This window comes from Lacerta agilis, chromosome 16 (genome assembly GCF_009819535.1).
Source record: "Lacerta agilis isolate rLacAgi1 chromosome 16, rLacAgi1.pri, whole genome shotgun sequence".
NCBI classification, from domain to species: Eukaryota; Metazoa; Chordata; class Lepidosauria; order Squamata; family Lacertidae; genus Lacerta; species Lacerta agilis.
This window is the reverse complement of record NC_046327.1, coordinates 5,703,210-5,717,989: the sequence shown is the minus strand read 5'-3', so window position 1 is coordinate 5,717,989 and position 14,780 is coordinate 5,703,210. Positions and strand designations below refer to the sequence as shown.

General features: G+C 45.6%; 1 protein-coding gene across 1 annotated transcript in view; it reads right to left on the bottom strand.

The window, feature by feature from the left end:
* The window catches only part of TEK (TEK receptor tyrosine kinase), a 54,383-nt gene that overhangs the window by 1,332 nt on the left and 38,271 nt on the right, over positions 1–14,780 (bottom strand). Inside the window, exons 15-22 of the mRNA XM_033173312.1 lie at positions 14,345–14,555; positions 12,432–12,542; positions 10,183–10,373; positions 8,564–8,677; positions 7,869–7,939; positions 4,456–4,496; positions 2,016–2,112; positions 1,278–1,377 (exon numbers count right to left, since the gene is read on the bottom strand). Coding sequence (XP_033029203.1) covers positions 1,278–1,377; positions 2,016–2,112; positions 4,456–4,496; positions 7,869–7,939; positions 8,564–8,677; positions 10,183–10,373; positions 12,432–12,542; positions 14,345–14,555 — 936 coding nt within the window. The remainder of the gene's footprint in view (positions 1–1,277; positions 1,378–2,015; positions 2,113–4,455; positions 4,497–7,868; positions 7,940–8,563; positions 8,678–10,182; positions 10,374–12,431; positions 12,543–14,344; positions 14,556–14,780) is intronic.

The window sequence follows — 14,780 nt, the reverse complement described above, 5'->3', positions numbered from 1 at the left end:
AAGTAATTTTTCAATTTTTCCCACGGCACACCAGGCAACATCTCGCGGCACACTAGTGTGCCGCGGAACAGTGGTTGAAAAACACTGCTTTAAAGCCCTATGCGGCCTAGGACCCTCATATTTACGGGGCCGCCTCTCCTGGTATGCCCCGCGGAGGACCTTAAGGTCCATAAATAACCCACTTTGGGGGTCCCAAGCCTCAAGGATGTTAGATTGGTTTCAACTAGGGCCAGGGCCTTTTCAGCACTGGACCTGATGTGGTGGAACACTCTGTCACAAGAGACTGGGGCCCTGCAGGATTTGACATCTTTCCGCAGGGCCTGCAAGACGGAGCTGTTCTTCCTGGCCTTCGGCTTAGACTCACTCTGACCCCTTAGATGGGATTTGGTATATAAATTTTCTGTTGGCTTTTTTGCTGGCCCATGTAGGACCAGCATGGATAGCTGGCTCGGGTGAATATCTGATGTTTCCTCCATTTATAGTCTTGATTTATGGGCTACTACTAATACGAGGCTGCATTTTAAGCCGTATTTTAATTAACTGTTTGTTTGTTTGTTGTTTGTTTGTTTCTATTATGTTTTATTGTAATTCATATTTGGTGTTAGCCACCCTGAGCCCACCCCTGGCCGGGAAGGGTGGGGCATAAATAAAAATTTATTTATTTATTTATTTCTCTTTAAAAAACAAACCTATTTTAAAAAGATACTGTTGATGCTCATGCTGATCAGACCCTCCTATGTCAGGACATAACCTATTAGCTGCAGACCAATGGTTAGACCACCTGACAAAAGTCTCTTTTAGAACCTGGCGATGTACAGCAACTCCTAGGTACAGTCATACTTTGGTTTTCGAATGGAATCCGAAAACCAAGGCGCAGCTCCCGATTGGCCGCAGGAGCTTCCTGCACTCAACTGGAAGCCGCTTCAGACATTCGGGTTCCAAAAAACATTTGCAAACCAGAACCCTTCAGACATTCGGGTTCCAAAAAACATTTGCAAACCAGAACCCTCACCTCTGGGCTTGCGGCGTTCGGGAGCCAAAACTTTTGAGTCGCAAGGCATTCAACAACCAAGGTACGACTGTACACCCAAATAACTATCTCATCACATTTTATGTGAAGAATCATCGTGAATATGGCCAAACACATGTGAAGTTTTCAAATGGTACAGGAGCTGACCAGAGGGAAACGATTTACAGGGCAACCAAACAAACTCATGAGCTGGGGAGCTGAGTAATGCTTTTTTGACCCCAACCTGACAACCGCGGTCATCTTTTACCTTTCTTTCTTCCAACATTCTGTTCAGTGATACGAGTATTTGGGCAAATGATGGCCTCTCATAAGGTTTTTCTCTCCAGCATTGTCTCATTAGGTCGTAACTGAAGAAGAAGAAGAAGAAGGTCATTACAGCACTTGAATCTCTACAAATGCACACAAGCAGCCCAAAATTTAAAAACGAGAGGCGATGACTATCTGTGAGACAGCATGATAGCAAAAAGCAGGAAAGTCAGGCTATCCAATGTCCCTGGAGTAGGAACACAAATGGCAAGAGGTTGTGGGAGGTTTTCCTGGACAAACGGTCTTGTTATTAAAAGAAGATGTAAAAAAACAAACCTCACAATTCATTTCAACAGGGCTCAAAGCAAGAGAAATAGCAGGTCAGGTGTGTGTAGGGAAAGGAGTGAAGCTTTTATCTTGACCTTAGCGAGACATTATCAAAACAGCAAAGCGTTTCTTACACAAATCAATTTTATAGGGCCAATTGACAGATGAAATGGTGGTTTCTGCTCCAGGGTAATCACTCTAAGAACTTCAACTTCTTCCATAGTTAGCAGCTTCCTTCTGCTTTCCAAACTAAATTGGTCAAAGTATAATTAGTTCTAGGAGTCATCTCCTAACTTACCAGAAGCAAATTGCCCCATATTCAACACCCGTCAATGACAGATGCGTTTTCTAAGAGGCCGTCAGCCAAAGAGGGCACAGGGGAAAGGGCGTTCAGTGAGATTGAGTTACTTACACCTCGTCGTCGCAGTTGAGAGGCTTCTCCAGTCTGTACCCTTGGGGCAGCTTCTCATACAGTTCTGCACAAGTCATCCCACAATATGGTGTCCCACCTAGAACAGAAGATCCAACAGGTCAGTGTCTGAAGGACGCGCCTTTGCTGTTGTTGCTGTTCATACTAAAAAAAATGACCGTGAGTTGATGATTAACTTCTGGAAGCAAGAGGCTAAATGACTAATACTGTATTGGCCCAAATATGAGCCACACCCAAATATAAGCTACACCTTTAAAATTGGAGGGGGGGGAAAGAAAAAATAGAATATAAGCTGCTCCATTCCTCGCTACTCCTGGCTGCATACTGGGGGGGGGAGCAGGGGGAGCTGCGCTGTGTTGCTGTTGGCCTTTCCCCTTTCTAGCTCTCTCCGTTCCTGGCTTTGGGGGAGAGGACGGATGACCATGCACAGGGCGGTCGCCGCTTTGCTGCGCTCCTCCTGCAGTTTGCCCCTTGCTCCTGGCTGCATACCGTAAGGTCGCGAATATAAGCCGCACTTTTAACTTTTCACGGTCGGAATTTGGGGGGAAAGTGTGGCTTATATTCAGGCCAATACGGTATTATCAGCAGTGAATCCATGACAGGTTATTTGCCTAGGCAAGGTCTAAACAACTGTTGCACCAAGCCCAGTAGCCACGTGTAACGAATTGGACATAAGTTAAGGGATTTTCAGAAACCCACGGTGTTTTATGAGCTAATGTGCACCCCAGTTTGAGTTGCAGATAATCTCGTGGGAGGCGGGACATTCCTCACTTTAAAAGGAGGGAGCAGCCGTTGGAGAGGAGAGGGAGAGGGAGGGAGTGGTGACTGGAAGAAGGAGGGCGTGGGGCCAGGATAGTGGTGGGTAGGTTAGGATAGGTTGAAGATGAGTATGTGATGCTGAAAGAAAGTGTTTCTGCTGTATTGAAACTAAGCTTATAAACGACTGAATTACTGAAACCGTTATGTTCTGAAAGAAATAAAGACTTGTTATTGTTGAGCTAAGAAAGTATCGTCGTTTATTTGGTCCAGCGAGTTATGTATGCTCATGAGGAGGTGAACTCAGGGAAAAGACAAAACTGACCTGCAGGGTGATAGTTTGTGTCTTGGAGTTTCACTCAGGAGGGGCTAGTGGGCGGAAACCTTGGCATTGCCACAGAATTGCTAAGAGGGCTTAGCTAACTGATACAGTGGGGGATCTAGAGCAGTGTTTTTCAACCACTGTTCCGCGGCACACTAGTGTGCCGCGAGATGTTGCCTGGTGTGCCATGGGAAAAATTGAAAAATTCAAGAGAATTACTTTATATATAGTCAATATAGGCACAGAGTTAATTTTTTTAACATTTTCTAATGGTGGTGTGCCTCGTGATTTATTTCATGAAACAAGTGTGCCTTTGCCCAAAAAAGGTTGAAAAACACTGATCTAGAGAGAGAGAGAGACCCTGAACTGTAGGCAAAGAGGAGTTTAACCCCTGAAGCCCAGAGCAGAGGATATAAACGGCCACGGCAGCTGGACAAGAAAACTCCCGTTACTAAGAAATTCCCAGATTATAAATAAAAGGGGATTGACATCGCAGACAGAACTCAGAGGGACAGGTGGGGTGGATTGAAATGTGACCCGGAACACCTGATTAGAAATTCATTTAGTAAGTGTGTGAAGGGGAGATTCATCGCACCATGTGTGAAGGCTTGCCAGTATTTGGTAAAAATACTATATGTAGTTGTGGGTTACGCCAATCAGGGCCACCCAGTAGCTTCAGGACTGAGCAAATAAAACACTTTGCACAACACATAATCTGCCTTACAGAACTCCTTGCCCCCAGAGATGGTGATGGTACTGAGGTTTGATGGATTTGATCTACGACTGATTTGTATCATTTTTGTCATTGGATATTATACTTTGTCAATCATATATGGCTGAGAGCTCTCACAAAGGCCTTTAGCTGTGTTATTAAGAATTTATATACTGCTCACAGACTTCTTAGTGGTTTACAAGTATAAAAACCAATTACACAAACATTATGAAGGTCCCATAATTAAAACAATAAAACAACACAGCAATTAAAAACAGGAGAGACTCATGTAGAGAGATCCAGGGAGCGCCTGTCTAAACAGGTATGTCTTCAAAAGCTAGCAGGATGCCAATACAATTTGGGCTTCTTGCATTTTGGCACGATAAAGTTTCACCCTTTCAAACGTACCAAGACCTGCTGGCTTTCATAGTGAAGAGGTCAATCAATGCCAATGTGTGATAACTTGATCCTCCATGTTCAAAGGCAGTGTATCTTTAAAGAATACTTGCTGGATATACTGGTAAGCTAAGAAATTACTGCAATGGACAAAATGGACCCTTGATCTGATCCAGCTATGCTGTTCTCATATTCTTAACCAAAATAGTAATGCTAAAAGCACACACATTACTTACCTAAGCTAACTATTTCCCATAATAGCACACCATATGACCACCTATGAAAAGAGTAAAAAGAAAAGCTGTAACAATTGTACAGTGGTATCTTGGCTTGCATACATTTTGGATTACAAACACGTCAAACCCGGAAGTGCGTGTCCTGGTTTGCAACTTTTATTTTATTTTATTACAACCCATATATTTTATTATGAGCAATTTTTTGGGGGAGGCCCCATTGGCGAAAGCACGCCTTGGGTTACAACCTGTTTTGGTTTACAAACGGACCTCCAGAACGGATTATGGTTGTAAACTAAGGTACCACTGTATTTAGAAGGACTGGGTATTATAAAATATCTAGTGCTAGATAAACAGGCACACACCTACAATTATTATATTCAAAATCAGGTCCAAGATACTTGCGCCATTACAAAAAAATATTCATTTTGCCTCCCCCTTCCCTATTTTTATTATGAAGAAGACAACTAAATACAAAACCAGAAACCTCCATGTGCCCCCCCCCAGTTAAAGTGACATGAACACATCTATTTTAAAAGAAATGAAGCAGAAGTAATAGAAATAAAAGGACACAATCGCTTCTTAAAATGTAAAACCTTTGCCTTGCTCTAAACATGCTGATACAGAGAACTTGCATGGCATTTAAGGCTCAACTACTGCTCTGAAAAGGGACGTGGGTGGCGCTGTGGGTTAAACCACAGAGCCTAGGGCTTGCTGATCAGAAGGTTGGCAGTTTGAATCCCCGCGACGGGGTGAGCTCCTGTTGCTCGGTCCCTGCTCCTGCCAACGTAGCAGTTTGAAAGCACGTCAAAAGTGCAAGTAGATAAATAGGCGGGAAGGTAAACGGTGTTTCCGTGCGCTACTCTGGTTCGCCAGAAGCGGCTTAGTCATGCTGGCCACATGACCCGGAAGCTGTATGCCGGCTCCCTCGGCCAGTAAAGCGAGATGAGTGCCGCAACCCCAGAGTCGTCCGCGACTGGACGTAATGGTCAGGGGTCCCTTTACCTTTACTGCTCTGAAAACCATTGGGATCGCATTGGCTGTCCAATCTTGTCTGCGTGAGGGTTGACAAACATTGTATGCTATCCTAGAGGAGGAGCCCAATGGTAGTTGGAACCAGCCAAGTCAACGGAATGTCCAGGTGACCATTGGAATATATGTTCCCATTTTCATCATTTGCTACACCAGGGCAGGACCTCTCCATCAAGGCTCCTCTAATCTACTAATGGAGAAAATCCATTGCTACAGCGTCTCAGATAGACCCATCAACCAGCCTCTGCTTAAAACCTCTAACACAAAGCTTCCCAAACTGTGGTTTGTGGGCTGCGAGCAGTCCACGAGCTTCAATCAGGTGGCCTGAGGCATGTCCGCATTAAATATCCATATTGAATTTTTTTTAAAAAATTGCATTGTATTGCAATACAGTTTTGAATTCCATGGAAGGCAGATTATAATGTGATAGAAGAAGTTTAATGTTGGCAGGGCCGTCTTAAGCTTATCAGGCGCCCTGGTGCGGCCAGCGAACTCACTCTCCCACGCTCCGCCGGGCAGCCGGAGGGCGCGGCACAGCCGGCTGACTCGTGCTCCCATGCTCTGCCGGGCAGCCGGAGGGTGCGGCCAGCCAGCTCCCGCTCCCGCGCTCCGCCGGGCAGCCGGAGGGCGCTGCCAGCAGGCGCTGCCAGCGGGGCTGGAGGCAAGAAGCGCCCTCCAGGCCATTGCGCCCTGGCGCGTTGCGCCAGTAGGCTCAATGGTTAAGACGGCCCTGAATGTTGGAAGATTCGGGGCCAGATACAGGAAAGCATATCTTCACATGGTGCATAGTTAAACTAGGGGACTTGCTTCCAGAGGAGGCAGTGATGGCAACCAACTTGGATGGCTCTGAAAGATTAGGCAGCTTGATGATGGAGGATAAGCCTAACAGCGGCTACTATTCATGGATTTGCTGCAAACCGCAAGAGAGACGAGAGCTCTTGTGCTCTGGTCCTGCTCGTGGGTTTCCCAGAAGCATCTGGTTATCCATCCTGAGAACATCTGATGTTCTTTTCTCCATTTACCCTCTTGTTCTTATTATCAGCCTCTTTTTTGTGTGTGACTAACTACAATCGCCGAAGAATTGATGCTTTTGAATTATGGTGCTGGAGGAGACTCTTGAGAGTCCCATGGACTGCAAGAAGATCAAACCTGTCAGGGAACTGCCACCTGGCCTGCGGAGGGGTACGGAGGCTCCGCTAGCTTACAGAGAGCCTCGGCGCCTTTTGAGTAGCAGCCCCTCTTCCAGCACGAAGAGCAGCCACACCTCCAGTGGGGAGGAAGGGGAAGGGCCAGCTGGGAGAGGAGAGAGCTTGGCAATGCTGCAAAGAGCCCCAGCACCTCACCTAGTCCAGCTGGTCAGGAGGGAAGCACGCCAGTTCCGGCGCCACAATTGCGCAGAGGGATGAAACGTAAGGAGGGTAGGAGGAGATTTGGGGTGCCGAAGCTCTTATGCTGGGGAAGGAGCCTGAAGGGGCCACTCCCGGATTCTCCCAGCAACTGAGACAGACATGCTTTCTGTAGCTCTGCACTGTAAATAGTTTGCGCCAATAAAACTGCCAAAAGACTGTTTGGGTTCATGCTTTGTTATTCGCGAACCTCACAAAACCTATCCATTCTGAAGGAAACCAGGCCTGAGTGCTCACTGGAAGGACAGATCCTGAAGCTGAGGCTCCAATACTTTGGCCACCTCATGAGAAGAGAAGACTCCCTGGGAAAGACCCTGATGTTGGGAAAGATGGAGGGCACAAGGAGAAGGGGATGACAGAGGACGAGATGGTTGGACAGTGTTCTCGAACATGAATATGGAAGTGAGAGCTGGACCATAAAGAAGGCTGATCGCTGAAGAATTGATGTTTTTGGATTATGGTGCTGGAGGAGACTCTTGAGAGTCCCATGCACTGCAAGAAGATCAAACCTATCCATTCTGAAGGAAATCAGCCCTGAGTGCTCACTGGAAGGGCAGATCCTGAAGCTGAGGCTCCAGTACTTTGGCCACCTCATGAGAAGAGAAGACTCCCTGGAAAAGACCCTGGTGTTGGGAAAGATGGAGGGCACAAGGAGAAGGGGACGACAGAGGACGAGATGGTTGGACAGTGTTCTCGAAGCTACCAACATGAGTCCGACCAAAGTGTGGGAGGCAGTGGAAGACAGGAGTGACTGGCGTGCTCTGGTGCATTGAGTCACGAAGAGTCGGACATGACTAAACGACTAAACAACAACAAACTACAATCCAAGGAAACGGCCTACAGTAAAGAGAAAGCTCAGTATCGTTACAAATCTATTTATGGATTCTTATCCCACCTTTCCAATGCATCTGCATTACTGAAGGTCACTTTAAATCCCAGCATCTCAGAGTCAGAAACTACATAAGCAGAGTCACTTACACATCACTGTTTGAGGTATACACGCTGTAATTTAGGGACTCAATCGCCATCCATCGCACTGGAAGCCTTCCCTAAAACAACGAGTTTAGAATGGTGTTACAGCCTCTTCTGTTCTGATGCTTTACCAGAGTCCCCTAACCCAGAATGGCTTCCCCCTTCATTTCGATAGTTAGACCTCTTTGTAAGCAGCCCTTCGCAGACTGGCTCCCTGCCCTTAAATTGATGGATACTTCTCCCCATGTTTGTTGTTTGTTTGTTCCTTTGTTGTTGTTCCCCCAAGGGATGCATCTAGAGTGGCACTGGCGAAGGTTTTCAAATCTGTACATTATGAAGTTTGCACTTTGATCTTGCTCCTGGACTGATGAACTCTGAGGTTTATGGAAATGCAAAACTCATCTCAATTTTTGTCACTGGTTCTCCAACTCTTAATGGGTGAAATCTACAAATAACAAAAGCTGAAAACTTCCCCCTTAAGCTGTCTAATGTCCCACTCCTAAACAATTAGACTTTAGGGCTAAGTCCCAGTGGTTTCAATAGGACTGCGGCCTTTGTCCTCTTAGATGTTGTAGGAAGCTCCATTTTTAATTTCTGCTGCTTCTGAAGAGGAGTTTCATTTTTTTACAGGCGATATCAAAGGGCAGTTGTTACCTCTGCACAAGAAACATAGCTGACAAATTTATTTAGCTCTTTCTTACCATTGTCTTTTTAACATAAACCTCTTGGCCTCTAGACAGTCCAAAATCGGCTATTTTTGCAACATAGTTTTCTCCAACCAATATGTTCCTTGCTGCCAGATCCCGGTGGATAAACTAAAGGAAACAAAAACATTGTTACTTTTTCTCTCTCTCTCCCCAAAATATAATTTTTTGTGTGCTATCTTTCCGATGCCCTTTGCATCACACATTACAAAGGCTTATTGCAACTTAAGCCCTGTGCATACTTCACGGGCTTTTGGCTGGTAATTATTAGGTCGCAGAACCTGTAGCCCTCCAAATATTGCCGAACTCCAACTGCCACCAGCCCTAGACAGCTTGGCCAATGGTCAGGGAGGATGAGAGGTGTGGTTGTTGTAGGGCAGGCATAGGCAAACTCGGCCCTCCAGATGCTTTGAGACTACAATTCCCATCATCCATGACCACTGGTCCTGTTAGCTAGGGATGATGGGAGTTGTAGTCCCAAAACTACTTTGGCCACCTCGTGAGAAGATAAGACTCCCTAGAAAAGACCCTGATGTTGGGGAAAATGGAGGGCACAAGGAGAAGAGGATGACAGAGGATGAGATGGTTGGACAGTGTTCTCGAAGCGACTAGCATGAGTTTGGCCAAACTGCGGGAGAGGCAGTGAAAGATAGGGGTGCCTGGCGTGCTCTGGTCCATGGGGTCACGAAGAGTTGGACACGACTGAACGACAACAGTCCCAAAACACCTGGAGGGCCAAGTTTGCCTATGCCTGTTGTAAGGGAAGAGGCAGGCCATTCAAATGCAGGGGGAGCAGACGTGAGTAACGCTTGCAGGCTCAGTCAGGTCCTCCCTTCCTCCAGGTTACAATCCATACGCCTGCGTGTGATTGGTCAATTAGGCAGGCAGGCAGTATTTGATCTCCCCGGCCGTCAGAGGGGAGCCAGGAATCCATAGGCCAAGCAGTTCAAGTCAGGGGGGCTCTGGCAGGAGGTGGCACTGCCCCACAGAGTTACTGCACCTAGGAAGTAGGTCAACGGACTTCCCCACCCCTGTCGCTGATAGGGTTGCTACCTTTGGTCTGGCAAAATACAGGACAGAACGGAGTGGGAGACTGCGTTCTTTGCTAGTGTCCCAGACCGGGACAAGCCATTTTTTATCGCAAGAGCACAGTGGCCATTTGGGTTCCCATGATCTCACGCGATTTCATGGCGCAATTCCCCGCCCCCAAAAGTGCTCCCCCCCCGCATGTGAATTCACAAAGTGCCCCCAAACTCGCCATTTGTGGGTGCTGTGTGTGAAAAAGCACTTTTTTTTTTTAGTGCGGGCAGCACAGTGCAAAATCGCAACGAAAATGGGCACTGTGCTCTCGTGACAAAAAAACGGCAAGATGGCACCCTGGATTTTGGCTTCAAAGTGTTGGAGGGTATGGGGGAGAGAGACAGAGGGAGAATCAGCAAAACGGAAACACAGGGCAAACTGTATCCTGTATTGGTTCATTCATCCTATATCAATTCAATGATAGCATTTTTACATTATGATGCGGGACCAATCCTGTATTTCACAGGATGGGTGGCAACCCTAGTGACAGACTCAGTAAATAACTTGTATTAGCAAAATGAAACAAAACAGCCTACCTGCTTTTGGCTCAGGTAGTCCATCCCTCGGGCCACATCCGCTGCAAAGTGCAGTAGCTGCTGCGAGGAGAGTGTGGAGGCTGTGCTGTTGGCGATGGCAAAGGCCGGGTCGGTCTCTAAGACCCTGCTCTTCCGCAAGAAGTCCAGCAGGTTTCCGTGGGGAGCATATTCAATAGCGAGGTAGAGGTACCCTGGCATAAAACAGCGAGGAGATCAGAGAGCCTGGGCAAAAAAATGTTGGCCTTCTTGAAGGGTTTGGGGGGCCCAGAGCATTTGCCCCCTCCTCACCCCAGCCCCAAATGAAGCTGACCAAAGATTGTCCCTTCTCTCTACGCTCTCCCTGCAGGATGCAAAGCTCTAATGCAAATCCTATCCTATCCACAACTTCTCTTGCCTTCGGTGTTTCCAATACAGTGGTACGTCGGTTTCTGAACAACTTTGAACCTGAAAGCAGCAAAACTGGAAGTAGGTGTTCCAGTTTTCAAACTTTTCCCCAGAAGCCGAATGTGCTTTGTTTAGAGTTCCTGTTGAGCTGCTGATTTGCGTCCCCCCCCCATTGTAATTCAAGCCTTCCATTTCCGATTGCAGTGTTCTGAGGTGATATTTGGAGCTTATATCTGGTGTTTTCGTTTTTGATATTTACTTTGTGTTTTTTGTTTTGTTTTTGAGGCTTTTTCGGTTAATTTGTTTCTGTGACTGCGTGGAACCCAGTTTCGCTACTGATTGACGGATTTATTGATTGATTGTGTGACTGTGGAAATGGATAAAAGCCCCCCATCCAAACAATGACTATCATCAGCGCAGGTAAGAAAAAAATTAAATTTACATTTTTATCATCTACGATACCGTTTTATTTATTTTATGGTAAAGCACATTGATTATTGCTTTCATTTTATGGATCAATGGTCTCGTTAGATAGTAAAATTCATGTTAAATTGCTGTTTTAAGGGTTGCTTTTAAAAGTCTGGAGCAGATTAATCAGTTTTGCATTACTTTCTATGGGAAAGCGCGCCTCGGTTTTGGAACGCTTTGGTTTTGGAACAGACTTCCGGAACGGATTAAGTTTGAGAACCAAGGTACCACTGTACCTGGTCTGTACTGAGCAAATGGCAAAAGCAAGTCAAGTCTTCTTGACTCAGATTCTACTCTGGGAGATGCTCTTCCATCTTTTACAACAGAGGCAGGGCAGTACCACTCTTGTCAACCCATGCCGTTGGCCATGCCGGCTGGGGGATGATGGAACCTAGCAGATTCCCCACCCTATGTATTAAATGAAACTAATTCTCCAGGTGCTAATCCCGATCTAGCCAAGACAGACTGTGCTCACATTGGAACAGGGAGCCAGTGCATGTGTCAGAGCACTGGAGAAATTTGTCTCCAGTGGCCCACAACTGCGGAGGTGAGCCAATCCCATTTTGCACTGGCTGAAACTTTCAAACAGGGCAAAAAGCAGCGACACTCCCAGTCCATTGCTGGGCAGGATCCAAAGGGATGCTTCTTACTTACAAAGCTGTCAAAGGATATCTGGAGGACTGCCTCATTCCATATGATCCTGTCCACCCAAGGCATTCTACATCAGAGGTGTATATGCACTATGCATCTCACCACTCTCAGATACACAACTTGTTGAGAAAGAGCCTTTTCTTCTTTGGCAAGTGACTGTTTTCGGGTCCTCACCAGAGAGAAAGGATTTTTCTCAAAAATCTGTGCTTTCATATTCTGGAAGAGGAATTAATATCTATATCTCTGTGTGTGTGTGTGTGTTTGTGTGTGTGTGTGTGTGTGCGCGCGCACGAGTCTTTTTGTGTTTAAAAAATTGTGCAACATGTTTACCTGTGCACAAATTCCAGCTGATCTTATTTTGAATACGTTTTAAAACAAATGTAGCCACAGAACTTTAAAACAAACACCTACTGAGAAGCATCGTAGCAGGTGAGAGCTGGGAAGATTCAGAATGTAGATTGAAAATTAAGATATAATTGTGATTGAGGGCTCTGTACACACACACACACACACACTCACACACACTCGTTAAAACCGTGTTTATGGAAGACAATCTTACTCGGCTACGAGTGATCACCAAAGAAGTTGTTTTATTTCTCTCTTTCCCCCCTTTTCTTCCTTTTCTCTTTCCCTCTTTCATCCCACTTCTTTTTCTGCATTTTAAAAATCATTTCTAAACTAGTTGGGTTTTTATTGTCTCGTATGTTGAAAACTCTTAACAAAATTGAAAAAGAAAGCAATTGTACCTCGGTGTTCGCATGCTCCCAAAAGGTTTATGATGTTGGGATGGTGTCCAAGTTTACAAAGTACTTCCAGTTCCCCAGCAAAATCTCTGTGATCATCTTTGGAGGCATATTCTGCAAATCAAAAAAAGAAAGTGCTCTGCATCAGTTACTCCTACAGTGTTTACCATGTGTTCAATTAATGCACCTGATGAAATGGGCTTTAGCCCACAAAACCGTACGTCATAATAATTTGTTTATTTTTAATGCGCTTCCAGGTGAGATTTGGTCACATGCCCGGACGTTCAGGTTGGCCCTCTTGCACAATACCCCTCTCCCCAAGTGGACTTCCTACAGTAAGGAAAGTGATGGGGAAGATTCGCTAGAAAGTGTGGGATGAGAATTGTTTGACGCTGGGCTCATCCACACTCTCCCTTGATCCTCCTTGTATGTTACTTGCGCCTTCCATTTTTTTTTTTGGGGGGGGGGAGAAGCATATGATGTTCCTACTGGAAGGGTGGCATGTTGGTTTTTCTTTAAGTTTAAATTTGCTTTCCCATTAACGATGGACGAAACATATTTGGGAAATGCGGATTTTCAGCTGTTGGCGAGCTCGCTGTGTCAAACAATATCCCCACAAGGAAATGGTTAAGCAGATCCTGACCCCACAGAAAGAAAGAGGACTTTGAATAACAAAAAAGGGGGTAAAGGTTTAATGCCCCCTTTTTAAGCTTTCTGTATAGATTTTTACGTTAGTATAACTTTTAAAAACTCACTTGTATTGAGATGAACAAGGTCTAAAAAATGGATTGGTAATATTATAAGGACGTGCATGAACAAGCATTAAACAATGAAACTAAGAGGGGGAGGCGAGTCAAGCAAAAATTATGGTTTAGATTTTTTTTATTATGATGGTTTTTGGTTTTGTTTTGTTTTTTCTCGGTTTTTTCATTTTCTTTATATATTGTTGTTTTATGTTTATTTTTGATGTTATCTTTCTGGAAAATTAATAAATGGTCATAAAAAACAAAAACAAAAGCAGGTCCTGACCTGTCAGGGAACTGTCCCTGGCTCAGCGCAGCGTAGCGGAAGGGCTTTTGGGATGTTACAGATAGCCCCGACCCCACCTAACCAGCAGCACCTCCTCCTCCAGTGGAGAAAGCAGCGATGTCTCCAGTGGGAAGGGGCAGGCAGCTCAGAGGCTGGAGAGCAGAGGCTCTGGGGATGTTGGAGAGACCTTGGACTCCCCTAGCTCAGCGGGCGAGAAAGGAGACACGCCATTTCCGTCACCCCAAGTGCGCAGAGGGGTGAAACGCAAGGAGGGGAGGCGGAGATTTCAGATACCGAAACTCTTATGTTGGGGTCACAGCCGGAAGGGGCCACTCCCGGATTCTGCGAGTGACTGATACAGACATGAACTTGTAGCTCTGCACTGTAAATAGTATGCACAATAAACCTGTTAAAAGACAGGTTGGAGTCTTGCCAGATGTCGAAAAAAAACAACAACTACCAGACCTTTAGAAGACATGTGAAGGCAGCCCTGTTTAGGGAGGCTTTTAATGTTTAATAGATTATTGCATTTTAATGTTCTGTTGGAAGCCACCCAGAGTGGCTGGGGAAACCCAGGCAGATGGGCGGGGTATAAATAAATAAATTATTATTATTATTATTATTATTATTATTATTATTATTATTATTATTGCCTGGTTACTCGCGAGCAACCACTCCACGGACCTTACATGACCCTACTGCTTCTCTGCTCATTCCCACTTTTTAAAAAAAGAACTGGCATCCAGGCTCTGTTACATGCTTTTCCATATAGTACGGTTGGTCCATTAAGCCAACATTTAAAAGACCACGATTCGAGGCCAGGTATAAGCAACCTGCAAATCCCTCCTACAGATTTGCTGCCGTAAGAGGCTCCCGCAAAGACTCACCCTTCATCCTTTTAATGGCTGCGTCCATTCGCAAGCCATCCTTCTTGATTCGTGCTTTGAGAACTTGGCCGAAGTTGCCTTCTCCAATCACATCCTGAAATTTGATGTCATTCCACTCCAGAACTGGGTAGATTGTGGGTTCTGGGCTATTTTTGGCTTTCCGACTCAGAGTAAGAGTTCCTGAATTGAATTGCACAGCCGGCTCATCTCTCTGGGGGGAAAGTTAGGCAAACGCTATTTAGTGGTTGGTATAGAAGAAGGTACATAACCCGGAAGCTGTACGCTGGCTCCCTCGGCCAGTAACGCAAGATGAGCGTCGCAACCCCAGAGTTGGACACGACTGGACCTAATGGCCAGGGGTCCCTTTACCTTTTTACAGAAGAAGATAACAACTCAGAACAGAATGAATTAAAAGCATATTTAAGTAATCTTGTTG